General features: G+C 41.4%; 1 protein-coding gene across 3 annotated transcripts in view; it reads right to left on the bottom strand.

Moving 5' to 3' along the window:
• Window positions 1-15,169, bottom strand: part of SLC24A3 (solute carrier family 24 member 3) — a gene marked incomplete at its 5' end in the record, with an annotated part of 160,708 nt that overhangs the window by 14,862 nt on the left and 130,677 nt on the right. For 2 of the 3 annotated variants that reach the window (XM_081917825.1, XM_081917823.1), the window contains 6 exons: window positions 322-488; window positions 953-1,229; window positions 3,031-3,191; window positions 5,993-6,138; window positions 10,779-10,832; window positions 13,785-13,810. In XM_081917825.1, coding sequence (XP_081773951.1) covers window positions 322-488; window positions 953-1,229; window positions 3,031-3,191; window positions 5,993-6,138; window positions 10,779-10,832; window positions 13,785-13,810 — 831 coding nt within the window. The remainder of the gene's footprint in view (window positions 1-321; window positions 489-952; window positions 1,230-3,030; window positions 3,192-5,992; window positions 6,139-10,778; window positions 10,833-13,784; window positions 13,811-15,169) is intronic. The other variant, XM_081917824.1, reaches the window with a different exon arrangement.

The raw sequence follows: 15,169 nt of genomic DNA, 5'->3' as shown, positions 1-15,169 counted from the left end.
AGAACTGTTTGACAATGGAACAGATTCTCTTGGAAGGTAGTGGACTCTCCTTCCTTGCAGGGGGTTGGACTAGATGGCCCCAGGGTCCCTTCCAACTCTGCCTTTCTATGATCTATGATACCAAAATTGTACTTAGCAAGCTGGATGCAGAAGGGTAAATCATGGAGGGCCATGCCCTGCTTCTGGCTTGCCACTTTTGGAAACAGGGTGCTAGATCAGATGACTCTTTGATCTGACCCACCATATGCCCAGGCACTGTCAAGAGAAGGGGACACTTCCAGCATTCAAAGCACTCCAGCATTCGTCAGGCCCAATACGTACCATCCATACCATCACGTAGGAAAAGGCTGCAATCCAGAGGGTGGAAGAAGCAAAAGTGACCAAGAACCACTTCTCCCAGCGGGGTTTATTACAGTTGGGCACCGTGAAGTACAAGAGGAAGGACAGAGGCCAAGTGAATAACCATTTGGCAATTTCTATTACGCCAGCTGCAAAAAACCCAAACCCCAACATTAGAAGGTGATTCCATCTTGTATGCCTTATGACCTCCTTTTTTAAAATGACAAAAATTCTACTTAAGTTCAGAGCTAAGATAAATGCATACGAAAAAGAATACAGCATATCAAAATGAAGAACTGAGCAACTGAGGCCAGCACAACAACCTCACTTTGCCTACAAACCAAGGCGGAAGTTTCAACTGAGGTCTAAATTTTCTGCCATTTAGGTTGAATGATCATTAGTGCTTCCCCACTCCAAAGCCTTCATGTAGCATCAAATGGCAAGAAGGATTTTTGCTCAGTAACTTGCCTTACTCTGAAGGAGCTCTCTCCCAATTGTCTAGATGTCTAAAGAATGTTTTAAAAAGCAGACTTTGAAATATTAAAATTAAATAAGTACCGTATGTTTAATATTAAACAAGCAAACAGATTTGTGAAACCTAGGAATTTCTTACATGGTACATCAAAGGGAGTGTAAGGCTCTCCACTCTCCTCCTCCTCCTCCTCCTCCTCCTCCTCTTCATCATTCTCATTGTTTTCATTGTCATCGTTTTCATTCTCTGTTTCATTCCCAGCCTCTGCAGCCTCCTCATCTCGTCTCGCTCCATTTGCACCTCTCTCTGCAGAATTGCTGGGCCCTGAGCCATTCTCTACTGTGCGCTTGGCAGGGACTTTGATGGCCACCTCAGATTCTCCATTGGTGTATACTCTGCTGTTGATTAGTCTTTGTCTCTGTTTAAAGAAGTAATGGCAAATGCATTAGGAGCTTTTAAAAAGCAACGAGACTAAAATAGGGAGGAGGGAGAAGAGATTGTAGGATCAAATCTCCATAGCAACTGCTGAAGACAAATGTTTCACCTGCAGGTAATATAGTAGTATCAACTCATGTTATTTCAGAGCTCTTACAAGTTGTGCTGATGTACAAAACCGCTACATACCTCAGTTAATAAGAATCTCAATATACATTGATAAAAGCTAGCTTTTTAAGAGGGCAAGTAATATGTATTTTTCCGTGTATAAGACGCCCCCCATGAATTTTGGGGGCTCCAATTTTAGAAAATGGGGGGAGATGACCCAGAGTTGTTGCGCTTTTTTGGGGGAGGGGTGCACAGAGTTATTGAGCTTTTTTGGGAGGGGGAATGCCAAAAATCACTCAACAGACTGACAAACGCTGACAATTGCATGTGTAACAAAAGCCATAAAGCGTCTGCCTGATCACCACCAGCAGCCAGCAAGCGCACACACAACTACCGCAGCAGCAGCCAGTTAAAAGCAGCCCTTGTCGCAGCCACGAATCACCCACGCTTTCGCCACTTACAACCTCCTGCCCCCCTCTGCACTATCCGTGTATAAGACGAGCCCACATTTAGAACATTACTTTAGAGTTAAATAAAAAGGTAAAGGGACTCCTGACCATTAGGTCCAGTCGTGGCCGACTCTTGGGTTGCGGCGCTCATCTTGCTGTATTGGCCGAGGGAGCCGGTGTACAGCTTCCGGGTCATGTGGCCAGCAGGACTAAGCCGCTTCTGGCAAACCAGAGCAGCGCACAAAAATGCCGTTTACCTTCCTGCTGGAGCAATACCTATTTATCTACCCTCGTCTTATATACAGAAAAGTACAATATATATTTAAATTATCAAAATAACATTATTTTAATATACGGTATGTCATATATGTACATCACTGACACTTGTTTTGTAATTGCATTTACAAAAATTTCTCACTCCCTGTTAGATAGAACAGCCATCTTAAATAGTCACTTGTGTTGTATTATAAAACTACAACAGCATCAAGAAATGAACAACTTCATCCTTGGTTCCAAGCCCCACTGATTATAACTGAACATACTGATTAATCAGCTAAAGCTTTAGTTGATTAACCTGCTAAGTAAACTTATTAAAGACTGCAACCTTAGCTTTAAAGGTTCTTAAGTAGCAGTACAAATAACAATGTATTAATGTACTATATTTTGAAAAATCATAAATAATTTAATCAATACAATGCTTTTTTACATGAATACTTAGGACCCTTTAAGGAGGTGTATTTTTTGTTCTGTCCTATGCAGAAATGGCCTGAACTAAGGGCAGAGATTTCTGTTTGAGAAACACATGAGGAGCAAAAGGGACCAATCTCATACGTTGTCTTGAAAACAAAGCGGCATTATATTTTTGGACTGTGTTTCCAAGTTCTTGCCATGACTGGGCTGTGTTCCATTCTTGGGGACCTGATTCCCTCCTCTTTTCTCCTCAGACAACAGAGGACCTCCTTGACCCTGTCAGTGCAGCTCATGTTCCTCTACTCTTGTGCTCCAGACCCCAATATGGCTCATTCTACCATTATATTCCAGTTGGGGAAACATGCAGGGCAGCCCTGCTGTGATAAAGATTCTGGCCATCCAGTATGAGGTGAGAGGAAGAAGTGTGGTCATCACTCATAGCAACCCACCAAGATGCCCCATAAAAAGAGTCCAGTAGCTTCCAGTTTACATATCACTGCTGAAGCAAGCACTGTTTACACAAAACATAAAATATACCTCATTGATCAACATGCGGCTGGCCATGGAGAGCCGGGTTCTGGGGGGGAAGTGACTGGTTATCATAATCCGCAGCCCAGCCTCTGAAAAGGAAAGTTGGTGTGGATATGCAGACAACAATTCATCCACCATGATCACAGAGGCTTTGCGATGGAAGTTTCCTAAAGACAATTAAGGGAAATTAACAGGAGAGAAAAAGTCTTCTGCATCATCAGATATTTATCCTATTTGAAGCCACCATATGACAGCCAGCTGTTCAGTGGGGTTCCCTAACATTGCTTCTCTTTAATAAGCAGCGCTAAGAACCTCTCCTAAAAAATTTTAGAAACTCTAAAAGAATGTCTAGTTCGGAAAAACCTGAGACTTTGGCAGCAGATGTAATTAGTCCATCTGCTGTTCCTCTTTCCGTCCACATTGACTGGCAGTGGTTCTTCAGGGCTTCAGGCAGAGGGTCCCTCCCAGCCCAACCTGGAGAGGCTGGGGAAAGAACCTGTGGTGACCTGCTGGTGCTCTACCACTGAAGACCTCCAGACCACGTCATGGGGACAGTTCTGATTTGTGTGGTTGAGCCAATATGTATCCCCCCCACTTTACTATCCCATTTTGCAAGTGAAGTGGCAAAAATGAGGGTTGGGCATTTGGACTTTCCTCCAGAAGAGTGAAATTAGGGGGCACAAAATTCACTGGTGGCATCAGCAGCAGCAGCCGTGTTCTGCTGGTGGTCATCATCTGGGTTTTGTTTCCCCCCATGATCCTCCCTCTGACCAGACTGATGTCATGATGCAGATCAGTTTCATGAGGGAATCTGGGGTGGGGGTTACAGCTCCCAGGCTTAGTTCTTAATTATCACTGCCTTATACTTGGGGGAACTTTGACCGCATCCTCTCCTCTTACTTCAGTGTACTAGGTCTGTTGGTGGCTCCACATTGTCCTTGCCACATCTGCTCTGCTATTTCCTGTGGTAAACATGTAAACAAGACAACCTACTCATGTACTCTCAACAGGGAACCATGACCGGCCCAGTTTTATTTGTTTTATTTTAATTAAGACATTTCTATCGTACCCTTCAGATAAAACCACTCAAGCAGCTAACATAACAATGACTAAATCAAGAAATACATACAAAGAGCATAAAATCATAGCCACAGAAAAACTGGTCTGTTGGATTAAAACATTATATACGAACACCTCACCTCTGAGGTGTGGAAGGTGGTGGTCCTTTAGGTACCCAGGTCTCGAGCTATTTAGGGCTTCAAAGGTTAAAACCAGCTCCATGAAAGGCTTCCATTGAACAAGGACCCAGTGCAGTCCAAAGTGAATGCATGTTGTATACACTTTATGAGTTTGCTGCAGGAAACTTATATAATTGGAGCCACTCTCATGTGAGCAAGACTGCTCTATTAGTTTTGTTCATACATTTGGGGGGGGGGGATTTATTCAATGTGACTTAATCCATAGTGGGACAGCCACATAAAGCAGCAAGCACATCAAACAGTAATCTAAGTAACTGATAATGGCTACAAACAGGAGATGTCCAGTTGCACCAGAATATAAGACATGTAAAATACATTATAAAGGGCAATTTATCTTGGTCAGCTTGAAGAAGACTTTTATACAGTTTGTAGAAGAAATTATAGACCAGGTTCTCAGACAGGAAAAGTGAAGTCCTGACTACTAAATATATTTTAAAAGTTTAAATCTGCTGAAAAAGGCAGACTCTGCACTCACATTAATGAACACTAATTAAACAATTCAGTCTACCTAAGAGCATGGTTGGGTTTACCTGACATCACCCTTACAGGCAGCTGGAATCATCTTCTTGCTATTTTGCTTCTGCATAAGCTCACTGATTGCCTGTAATCATGGAATTTTCTGCCTGCATACTCAGTATCTTCTTGCTGAATGTCAGTATCCAGGCTATCCTAATAGATGGTTCAGATTACAATCCTATTCCATTTACCAGGGAGTAAATGTCATTGAAATCAATGGGAACCATCTCTGAGATGGATGCATTGGATGTTGGGTACAGCTTTTGAACAGCATGCTGGAAAACTTAGGCCAGAGACAGAAAATAGTTTTAAGAGAACTGACAGTGACTCCAAAGAGGTTTTGCATCCCATTGTGTACACACACAAATCTTTTACCCCTCTGTTTCCTTCTATCATTCAAGTTTGGCATATTTTTTTTACTGGAGGCAAAAGCGGGATGAATGTACATACAAGCAGCAATTCCTCTTTCAAGCTGTCAACAACTCTCTAAAAATGATATAATTTCTTGTGAGCCAAAGCTCTCACCTCCCCAGCTAAAACACATAATTGTGTTTGGTCATGCCCAGTTCACCTTTACCTCTCCTCCTCCACTGTTTAAATTTAGATTTTAAGCTCCTTGGGTGAGGTGCTCTTTCTTTGACCCCCCTTTCTTTAAATGTGACTCCGTAAAGTGCCACATACATTATAAAGCTTTATAAACAATGGGCAATAAAGCAAAATGATCATGAAAATCTGTTATAATGCTGTAATATGCTCCTACATTGAAGTCTCTTTTGCAAAAATGGCATTTCACCATTTCACTCTTTAACTTCTCCAGTTGTTGACATGTCTCACAAAGATTGGGGCCAAACTAAATGCTACTTCACATCTTTGAATCCCATGCTTGGAATTGCTGTTACTCTTTTCAAAAGAAGTTACAGGAAGCTGTGACCAATGGATCAGGATTACACCCATGGTTTAACCCTTTCCCCTGTGCTTCTTCCCCCTCCCCCGGCTGCATATTGCTCCAGGAAGCAAATAGCAGCTTTATTAGGGAGAAAACAACATCTAGACTAGGACTCCACTACTGCTTTGATTAAAAGATGACATGGGGATTCCCAAGTATGGGATTCAAAGATGTATTTAAAGTGGCATCTAGCCTGGCCCACCAGAACATCAAGAAGGATTCTGCAAACAAGCAGTGTGTGACTTACTGGAACAGTTACCTTTCTTTAATAATACTACTGTAGCATCACAATTGCTGTTGTCATCCATCTCTGTGTTATTTGCTAGTCCATTCACCATATTTGTTGCATTCTTTGTCCTCCTTTCAAAGATATGTTGTAGACTGGCATTAAACCTATACAAAGAACAAAGAGATGTCTTCTCAATGGCTTTCTCATGGGGTTTTCCTGACAGACCTGTGTATCATTTTGTAGGTTTTGGCAATCCCTATGCAGTGGTACCTTGGGTTAAGAACTTAATTCGTTCCGGAGGTCCGTTCTTAACCTGAAACTGTTCTTAACCTGAAGCACCACTTTAGCTAATGGGGCCTCCTGCTGCCGCTGCTGCACAATTTCTGTTCTCAGCCTGAAGCAAAGTTCTTAACCTGAGGTACTATTTCTGGGTTAGCGGAGTCTGTAAACTGAAGCGTATGTAACCTGAAGCGTATGTAACCCGAGGTACCACTGTATTTTAGTGCCTAAGAAGCCTTTTAATAAATAAATGTTACATTTTTAAAATAGAAGAAATAAGGACTGAAATATGGCTATATGTGAAGTGAGTACACTGTTCCTACCTGAAATTCTTCCATTGCAGAAGATCTTGAGGAGAAACTTCAGAATGTGAGTCCATAGAAAATAAGACTAGGAGCGATGCCTGCAAAGCTATGGTGTGTGGAGCAGCTGAGCAAAGCCTTTTGGTTGGGTGAATGAAGGTGTCAGCCTTCAGTACCTTTTCTTTTGCAATGGAAGCCCCCATTACTGACTCGACAGCTAATCAGGAAGTCAAGGAAGCCAATGCAGCTCACCTGACTGGTCCTATAAAACTTTGGGAGCCACCCTTCTTTCTAACCAATTTTCTCATAATGAGAAAAATTTATGTTATGTGTATCAAATACACGAGTGATTGTAAAGAAAAAGACTATGTCTATATTTGTCTGCTTGTCTATACTCCTTATTTTGGAGCACTTGTCCTTGGTGATATCTTTTTCTGTGACTTTGTATTATGCTAATAACTTCCCTGATTTGTTCGCAAACTCAAATTGTTTCTGTTTTAGGGATTTTATATTCTGTTCAATTTCATGTTGCATTAACAAGGAGAATCGTACTTGTAGTGTTTTCAACTTTTGTAAAATGGCTTTGTCTCCTGGCTTTTCCACCAAGGTTTTTCCAAAACACATTATTTTCTTTAAAATCTTTTGCTTTTCTTCTTCTTTTTTTCTGTAATATATTTTCTTTTGAATAAAGAAGCCTCGCAGCACTACTTTACCAGCATCCCAGACCACTTCCTGGTCCGTTCCTTTAGGTTTATTTTAAAGTATTCTCTAATTATTTCTCTACCTTTCTCTACCACTTCCTCTTTCTTTAGGAGGTTTTCATTTAATCGCCATCTATATATTGTTTATTTTCTCCCTTTAAAACCATTTTGATTGGGTTGTGGTCTGAGAGTGCTCTCAGGCAACATATCTTTGTCATTCTTTGTATTAATTCTTTTGAGAGCCATATCATCATATCGATTCTGCTATGGGCATCCTTCAGGTAGGAATAGTATGTGAACTCACACACTGTCGGGTATTTGTACCTCCAACCACCTGTTAGGTCCAAAAATAGTATCATTTCAAAAAAGGTTATTGGAAGTTTACCTTCTTTGGCCACACCACCCCTAGTTCTTTTGTCCTTTTCTAGGGATACTATCTCATTAAAGTTACCTAATAGTATTTTCTTTCCATTATATCTTTCAAATAATTTTTCCTCCAGGGACTTATAAAATTCCACCTTTTTTTCATTAGGTGCATAGATGCCCATAACTAGTATTTTTTTCTCCTTCTATAGTGATTTCTACCACTAACATTCTGCCTTCTTCATCCTTTGTTATTTGTTTTGGTTCTAGTTTGGGGTTGGTATAGATCATCCCCCCCTTTTTAACTGTGTCTGAAGCAATAAATTCATTGCCCAGCTTTTTATTCACTAATAATCTCCTATGTTGCCTTTTTATGTGTGTGTTTTTGTAGACATATAAATCCAGTTTTTGTTTTAACAAAAAGTTCATAGTTTTATTTCTTTTAGCTTTAATATTCAAACAGTTTATATCCCACAAAAAAATCTAAGGTCACTCATATTCTTCAAGTTTCTAGTCTTATCTAGTCTTCTTGCTGGGATTGCTCTTCCTCTTCTGCCTCTCCCAAAGCTTTTATTATACATTCTCATAATGAGTGACTTTCAACCCTTCAAATAAAACTCACAAAAAACCAGCAGGCAACTATTTCAAGCGCTTATGCACCAACCCTGGATGCTGATGAAGACATTAAAGAAAAAATAAATTCTCAACTGGATGCCAACCTATCAGAGACACCGATTTTAACGCAAGAGTTGGGCAAGATTTCTATCTGTGGCCCGGGACTATTGGGAAAAAAAGGAATTGGCAACAGCAACCAGAACAGAATTTTATTTTTGACTGTATGTGCAGCGCACAACCTTGTTATTACCAATACACTCTTTTGAAAAATAACTAAATTAAAACATCACAGAAGCACCCTTTGTCGAACCACTGGCACCTCTTAGACTATGTAATTGTCCAAGCTAAAGATTGCTGTGATGTACTCCTTACCAGAGCTATAATGAGTGTTGATGACTGTTGGACAGATCACAATTAATATGTTCCATGATGGCTATTAAGATTATACCTCAACACAGGCTTCAACAAAGAAGCCCAAGGCATAAGATGAACACTCAAGCCCTTCAAGATCCAATTCATCGGGATTGCTTTCAAACAACTCTTAAGGACCACCTGCTTTCAGAGTTTCCTGATAACATCGAGGAACACTTCAGCAAGCTAAAACTATCCATTACTGCAGCCTGTGAACAAACTATTGGATACCAAACCAAGAAACACCAGTTCAAAATAACAAAACCAGTGGACCTGATGGGTACTTGACAAAGTTTTCAAAGTGTGTGGAATTAAAAGTACACAACAACTTCACAAGCTCATTGAAAAAATCTGGGAGAAAGTGAAGATCACAGCGGACTTTAGGGATGCCAATTTTTTAAAAAAATTTTTTAAAGGTGATAGAACAGATTGCGGAAACTATCAAGGCATCTTTTTATTAGCTGTGGCAGACAAAATTATTGTAAAGGTCTTAACTGTCTCCTAACTATTGCTCCTATTGCTCAATATCCAAAAAACCAAAATGCTGCACCAGCAGGCAGCCCCCCCCCATGCCACAAATCCAACCTTATGATGCAACGCTGGAAAGTGTCAATTACTTTCCTACTTAGACAGTTATCTTTCCACAAGGGAAAATATTGATGCCAAAATCCAGCCCTGCCTGAGCTCTGGAAGTGCAGCTTTCTCCCAACTGAAGTGCAGAGTGTTTGAGGACTAGGACATTCACAGGGAAACCAAAATGCTTGTTTACAAAGTTATTGTACTACCAAATTTATTGCATGCTTGTGAAATATGGACCACTTATAAACGCCATCTCCAACTCCTCGAAAGATTCCATCAACAGTGTCTGAAAATTTTTACACATCACTTGGGAAGACAGGCAAACCAATGCCAGTGTCCTGGAAGATGCAAAGATCATCAGTGTCGAGGCAATGATTCTTCAACATCAGCTTCGTTGGACTGGTCATGTTTTTCAAATGCCTGATTATCGTCTTCCAAAGCAACCACTCTATTCCCATCTTAATAATTAAAAGCGAAATGCTGGTGGACAACAAAAGAGCTTTAAAGACACTCCCAAGGCATAGCTAAAAAAATTCAGTATAAGCACAGAAAATTGGGAAACACTGGTTGTGAGCATTCCAATTGGAGAATAACCTCTACCAAAAGCATCATGGACTTTGAAGAAGCCAGAACGCAGGACAAAATGAAGAAACAAACTAAGAGGAAGGCACGTTTGGCAAATCCTGACCATGATCAATTCCTAGCCAGAAACCGACGTCCCCAGAACTGGCCTTCACAGTCAACTATGGACACACCATTAAGACCATATTCATGGAATACAATCTTACTCGGCTACAAGATACTGACACAAAAGAAGATTTATATATCACTTCACTTATTCAGGTGTCCCAAAGAGATTTCCAATAACAAAAGAATAAATTACAAAATTGTCTAAAGCAGCACAAAATATCCACTCAGCTAACAAAGGATGGACACAAGTAGCTACCAAAAGCCTGACCAAAAGTGTTGTCCAAATGCCTGGAAGCAGGGCACCTACTTTTAATTAAAAGAATGCATAGTCAGGTTTTCATGATTAACCAAGTTCTGAGGCTACACTGACACTCTTGTTCTGATTTAACAGAACAGAAAATCGGTGGCTTGGGTTTTTTTAACAGCATCTCTACCTGTAGGTAGTGCTCCTTGAAAGACAACCATTTAGGTAAGGTAAAGGTAAAGGACCCCTGGATGGTTAAGTCCAGTCGAATTTGACTATGGAGTGCAGCACTCATACTGAGGGAGCTGGCATTTGTCCACAGACAGCTTTTCTGGGTCATCACTAAAATTTTCGCACACAAAACACCGTGATGAAGGCCAGAGAGCACGGAAACACCATTTACCTTCCCGCCACAGTGGTACCTATTTATCTACTCATGGTAGTATGCTTTCAAACTGCTAGGTTGGTAGGAGCTGGGACAAAGCAATGGAAGCTCACCCTGTCGCATGGATTTGAACTGCCAGCCTTACGATTGGCAAGCCCAAGAAGCTCAGTGGTTTAGACCCACATCCATTTAAGGTAACCTTAGCAATGTGCAGACAAGAATACATGATACTTACTTCATGATGAGAATGTAGACAGCATACATTAGAACTAGAATTAAAGACTCCCACCTGCAACCAAAAGAGGAAGAAAATGAAGACAAATAAGGAATAGGGTTCCACGTAGCTGAAATGGATCTGTTTCTAGACCATTGATGCCTAGAGTTACCAGGTCTTCTGAAGTTTAGAGACTCAGGAAAGTGAGCCTGAGTGCTACAGGCTAGTGTCTGGCAGGTAGGAGGTGAAGCATGGTGGGCAGCAGCTAAGTCTAGTGGTGCAGGCAGTGTCTTGTGCTTCAGAGATGGAGCCTACCTAATCTCATCATAAAAGCTGGTCCTTACTGTAACTTCCTATATTATTACTCTTTCTATATGGATCTTTGCCTTGCATCTTCATCAGCCATCATCAGCTTCACATTTATATACCACTCTTCCTCTCTAAGGAGACCCCAGGGCAGCTTATAATAAATGAAATTACATAGAACAAACAACATTTTAATATATTTCAGACAGCAGTTGAAACTAGCATGGTGATCCCATATGCCTAACATGATATCAGTGAAGAAGGAATCTCAAAAGCTACTATGAGACTAAGCAGGAGTTCCTATGATCAAGTGGCTAAAGCTTGTGTTGTCTTGGTAGACCACCAGATTTTCTTCTTTCAATTGGAACCTGGTGTTCTTATCTGTTACTTCTTTTAATAGTTGTCTGAGCTTTAGTTAGTCAACACAGGCACTTTATGAAACTGCCAGGGACCAATTGTCTAAAACTATATACCTAGCTCGGCCTCTTCTGGAGAGCTATTGCCAGCCAGCGTCTTAGGCACAGGCCCTTCGTAGCTCCGGTACCTCAGCAACTATCTTGTCCCACCCTAGCCTCAACCACCACTGCTCATCTTGTTCATAATGCCTCCCTCACACTGATACCTCCATTTCAGGCTCAGCAGCAGAGATCAAGAAGAAAGGAAGTGGTGGAGGGAGGCAGGAGAGGAGCAGGGGAGCTGCCTTGCCCTGATGGTTCCTCTGCAGCTCACATCCACTGACCAAGTGCCCATTTGGTACTGCGAGGCCTTCCCTCCATCTAGCCAGCTTGGGAGGAAGAAGTCTCATGCATGCTCTGCTTCAGAGCTCTGAGTGTCAGCTTGCATTTCTTAGTGCAAGAAAGTATTCATCTGATAGTCTTTCTATCTCCTTTCTGTCTGTCTGTCTGTCTGTCGTCTGTCTTTCTATTTCTTTTCTGTCTGGTGTGGTGTTCTGTATGCTTAGTGATAAGTTTTAGTCTTGTTATGAGTTACTGTAAGTTTATGTTAAGTCTGCTGTAACTGGATTTCTTATGTGCCAATCCTGAATGTACTGGATTTGTGACCATTATGCTCATTTGCCTTCAGTAGCAGTAAAGCTCTGTTGGATGAAATATAATTGCCTCTGGTCTATTTTTGGGAATCCTGCAATGTGTTCAAGTTTTTACTCTGCTAACTATACATTGGAATCTACTCTGGATCAATATTGAGTAGACTTTAAATGACACTGAGAAGATTCAGAAAGGAGATAACAAAAACACCACCAGCCCCTAGTTCCTCAACAACCCTGTGGGAAACCTCATCTAGTTTGGCAAAATTAGTTCTGGCTTCTTGGATTCTGCTGGGCAACTTCCCTGCTAGTACAGGACTCCTGCCCAAGACCCTGTTCCTGTTACTTCATTCCTGCAGGACGCTCCAGCCTGGTCTCCTAACTTAGTACTTGCTCTTGCTGATTGTGACCTCAGGGTTTATGGAAATGCCATTTCCTTGTGGCCTTGCCCAAATTGGCTAGTTTATTGTTGTACTGAAAACTGATGGGGAATAACAGAGCCAACACCTTCTCCCCAGAGGAAGTCAAGTAAACCTTCACTCACAGTAGCTGAATGAATCTCACTAGGGGGACGGGGAATAATCCCTTCCTTCCTTCCTTCCTTCCTTCCTTCCTTCCTTCCTTCCTTCCTTCCTTTCAGTATTTCTACATTGCCATATCATAAAATATCAGAATAATTTGCTAAATAACTTTAGCAACAATTATCATGCTCATTCCCAGTTCTCTGTTGTTCTCTTCTTGAGTCATTGCCTCCTAGCTCCAACTTCCCATTAGCTGCCATCCAAATCTTTCTTCATGCTGCTAACCTCTTTGCTGACATGTCTGCTGTTCCTTTCACACTCTCACTGTTACATAGGACTGTCTTCTTAATGGTACTATCCCAAATGTCTGTGGTATGCAGATGTATGCGCATGTATATAAGCACTACACCTAGCTGAGTGAGACCCAGACACAAGCCTTTCCCAAATAATCAGCATTTCACTGGAAGAAGCAGCACCAAGGCATCTAGGTGAGCATACAAATGAGTCTTTGCCTCCTTTCATTCCCCAGCTGCCAATTCTCCTTTTCTGTCCTAGAAACCATTCTCTGCATCATTTCTTTGTCTTTGCAATGTAACAGTCTTATCATTGCCTGTGCATACCCACATTCACTTTGCCACACCCTATTTTCAGCTCAGATGCGTTTGCAGGTTGTTGCAGTGCTTGAAAACCCAGACACAAGGGAACCCCAGCAGTCACAGGGAGCTCATGGATCGTGACTGTAGATGGCTGGCAGGCAAGGAATAGCTCCCCAAAATGAGGCCATTTCTACAGGCATCCCCATGGTAGCTATCACATGTTGCCAGCCTCTTAGAGCAATAGTACTTGCAACACAACTACACATCTCCTGTGCCCTCCTCAGCTTTCTACTTTTGTGACTGTCACGCTGAAAGGAAATTGTTTGGACAGTCTATTCAGGCTGCTTCTACAGGCCCTGCATTTTCAGTGGAGATCTGTGTGGGTGGCCCAGAAAGTGCTGGGAAAGAGATGTTTCCTCTTTTAACTCTAAAAAGATTTCCATGAATCACTTTCCTATTTAGAAGCTCTATAGAAATGGAAATTGGTCCCCAGGTTGTTCAGCAGAACTTTTGCCTCCCTCGCTACCATTAGTCAAAAAATGACAGTTGCACTACTTACCAAGCAACTTTTTCATCATAAATAATCTGTGGAGAAAAATGTTATAAAAATGTATTACCATGTGAGACTGTCTGTAAGGTATGCCACACTTTTTAAAAGACTTTTAATATCTCTTGACACAAACTCTCTTCTAGTATCTCAAATAATTTCCCACAGTTCATTCCTTCCAACATCCAATTTTTATCATCTGTAATGTACAACTCTACTTGTTATAGATGCAGAATTGATTTTATCAAGAAACACAAAATGTAAAATGGAAAGGAGATTTTTCACTTTTCAATCCAATCTCTATGCATTATAATCTGTTAACTTTTAGATAAAGGTTTCTATATAACCCTCTTCCAATGTACTAAACCAGTATATGAAGAAGCAAGCACATGAATATGGCACAGATTTAATAGAACATTTCCCAGCCCTGCTCTCTGAGATCCAGAGACTGAAATTGGGTTATTGTGTATGCAAGGCATACCAGACTTGTGCAGAGGGCTCTAGTGCACAACCATGCCTAGAAATGACATGTTAGTTTTCATGGCACTGACCATGGTACTGTCCTGCAACCAAGCTGTGCGCTGCCATGGGTTTGAGGCCTAAGGGTCAGCAGTCCATATTCTTCAGAGCCTAAGGTGCTACAGAAAGTAGATGCATTCGGGCCAAAGTACATGAAATGAAGGCTATCTACAATCAGAACTCAATACATTTTGATTTTTAGCAGCTGTGAAGAAGAAGAGAAACTGTATGGGAGAAGCAGCACTGGGGGAGGAAATTCTTATCAGAGAAAAAAATGGCATGGAGGGGAAATGCCTCAGTCCTGCTCAGACTTCATTTGCATCCTCTTTCTTACACAGCTGCTTTTAAGCAAAAAACCAAGATGCCAGGAGAGCCCACCAGGAGCTAATGTGTAGTTTGGCTTTAATATATTTAGCTGACAAGCATATCCACAGCTACAAGAAACCTGCATAGGTTTCCAGCCCCCCCCCTCTCTCTGCAGAATTCTGCTCTGTGCCACTCAAGACAGCAGCCAAAAGGTATCATATGTTTGATTCACTCCTAAACAGAGAGGGTGGTGTAGGCGATACTCAGATCAGACCCAGTGAAATCCATGGGCTTAAGTTACCATTACTTACTTAAGACAACTGATTCAATGGCCCCACCCAGATTACGATTTAGTCAGATACCTTTTTAGGCAAGGCAGAATTCAAGAATGCAAATCCCCCACTTGCAGTCTGAAGAGATAGTCCAGACTCCTAGGCCGTCATTCTACATAATGTATAGATCAGTTCAAGCATGGCTACCCTTCAGAAATTCAGATAAAAAAGAGATTCTCCCCCTCAGTCACCACTAGGTTGCACTCAAATGCTACGTCTCAGCTTTTCTGTTCTCCCTCG

Source organism: Podarcis melisellensis, assembly GCF_964234715.1.
Source record: "Podarcis melisellensis genome assembly, chromosome: 7".
NCBI lineage: Eukaryota > Metazoa > Chordata > Lepidosauria > Squamata > Lacertidae > Podarcis > Podarcis melisellensis.
This window is presented reverse-complemented; position numbering and strand designations above follow the sequence as displayed.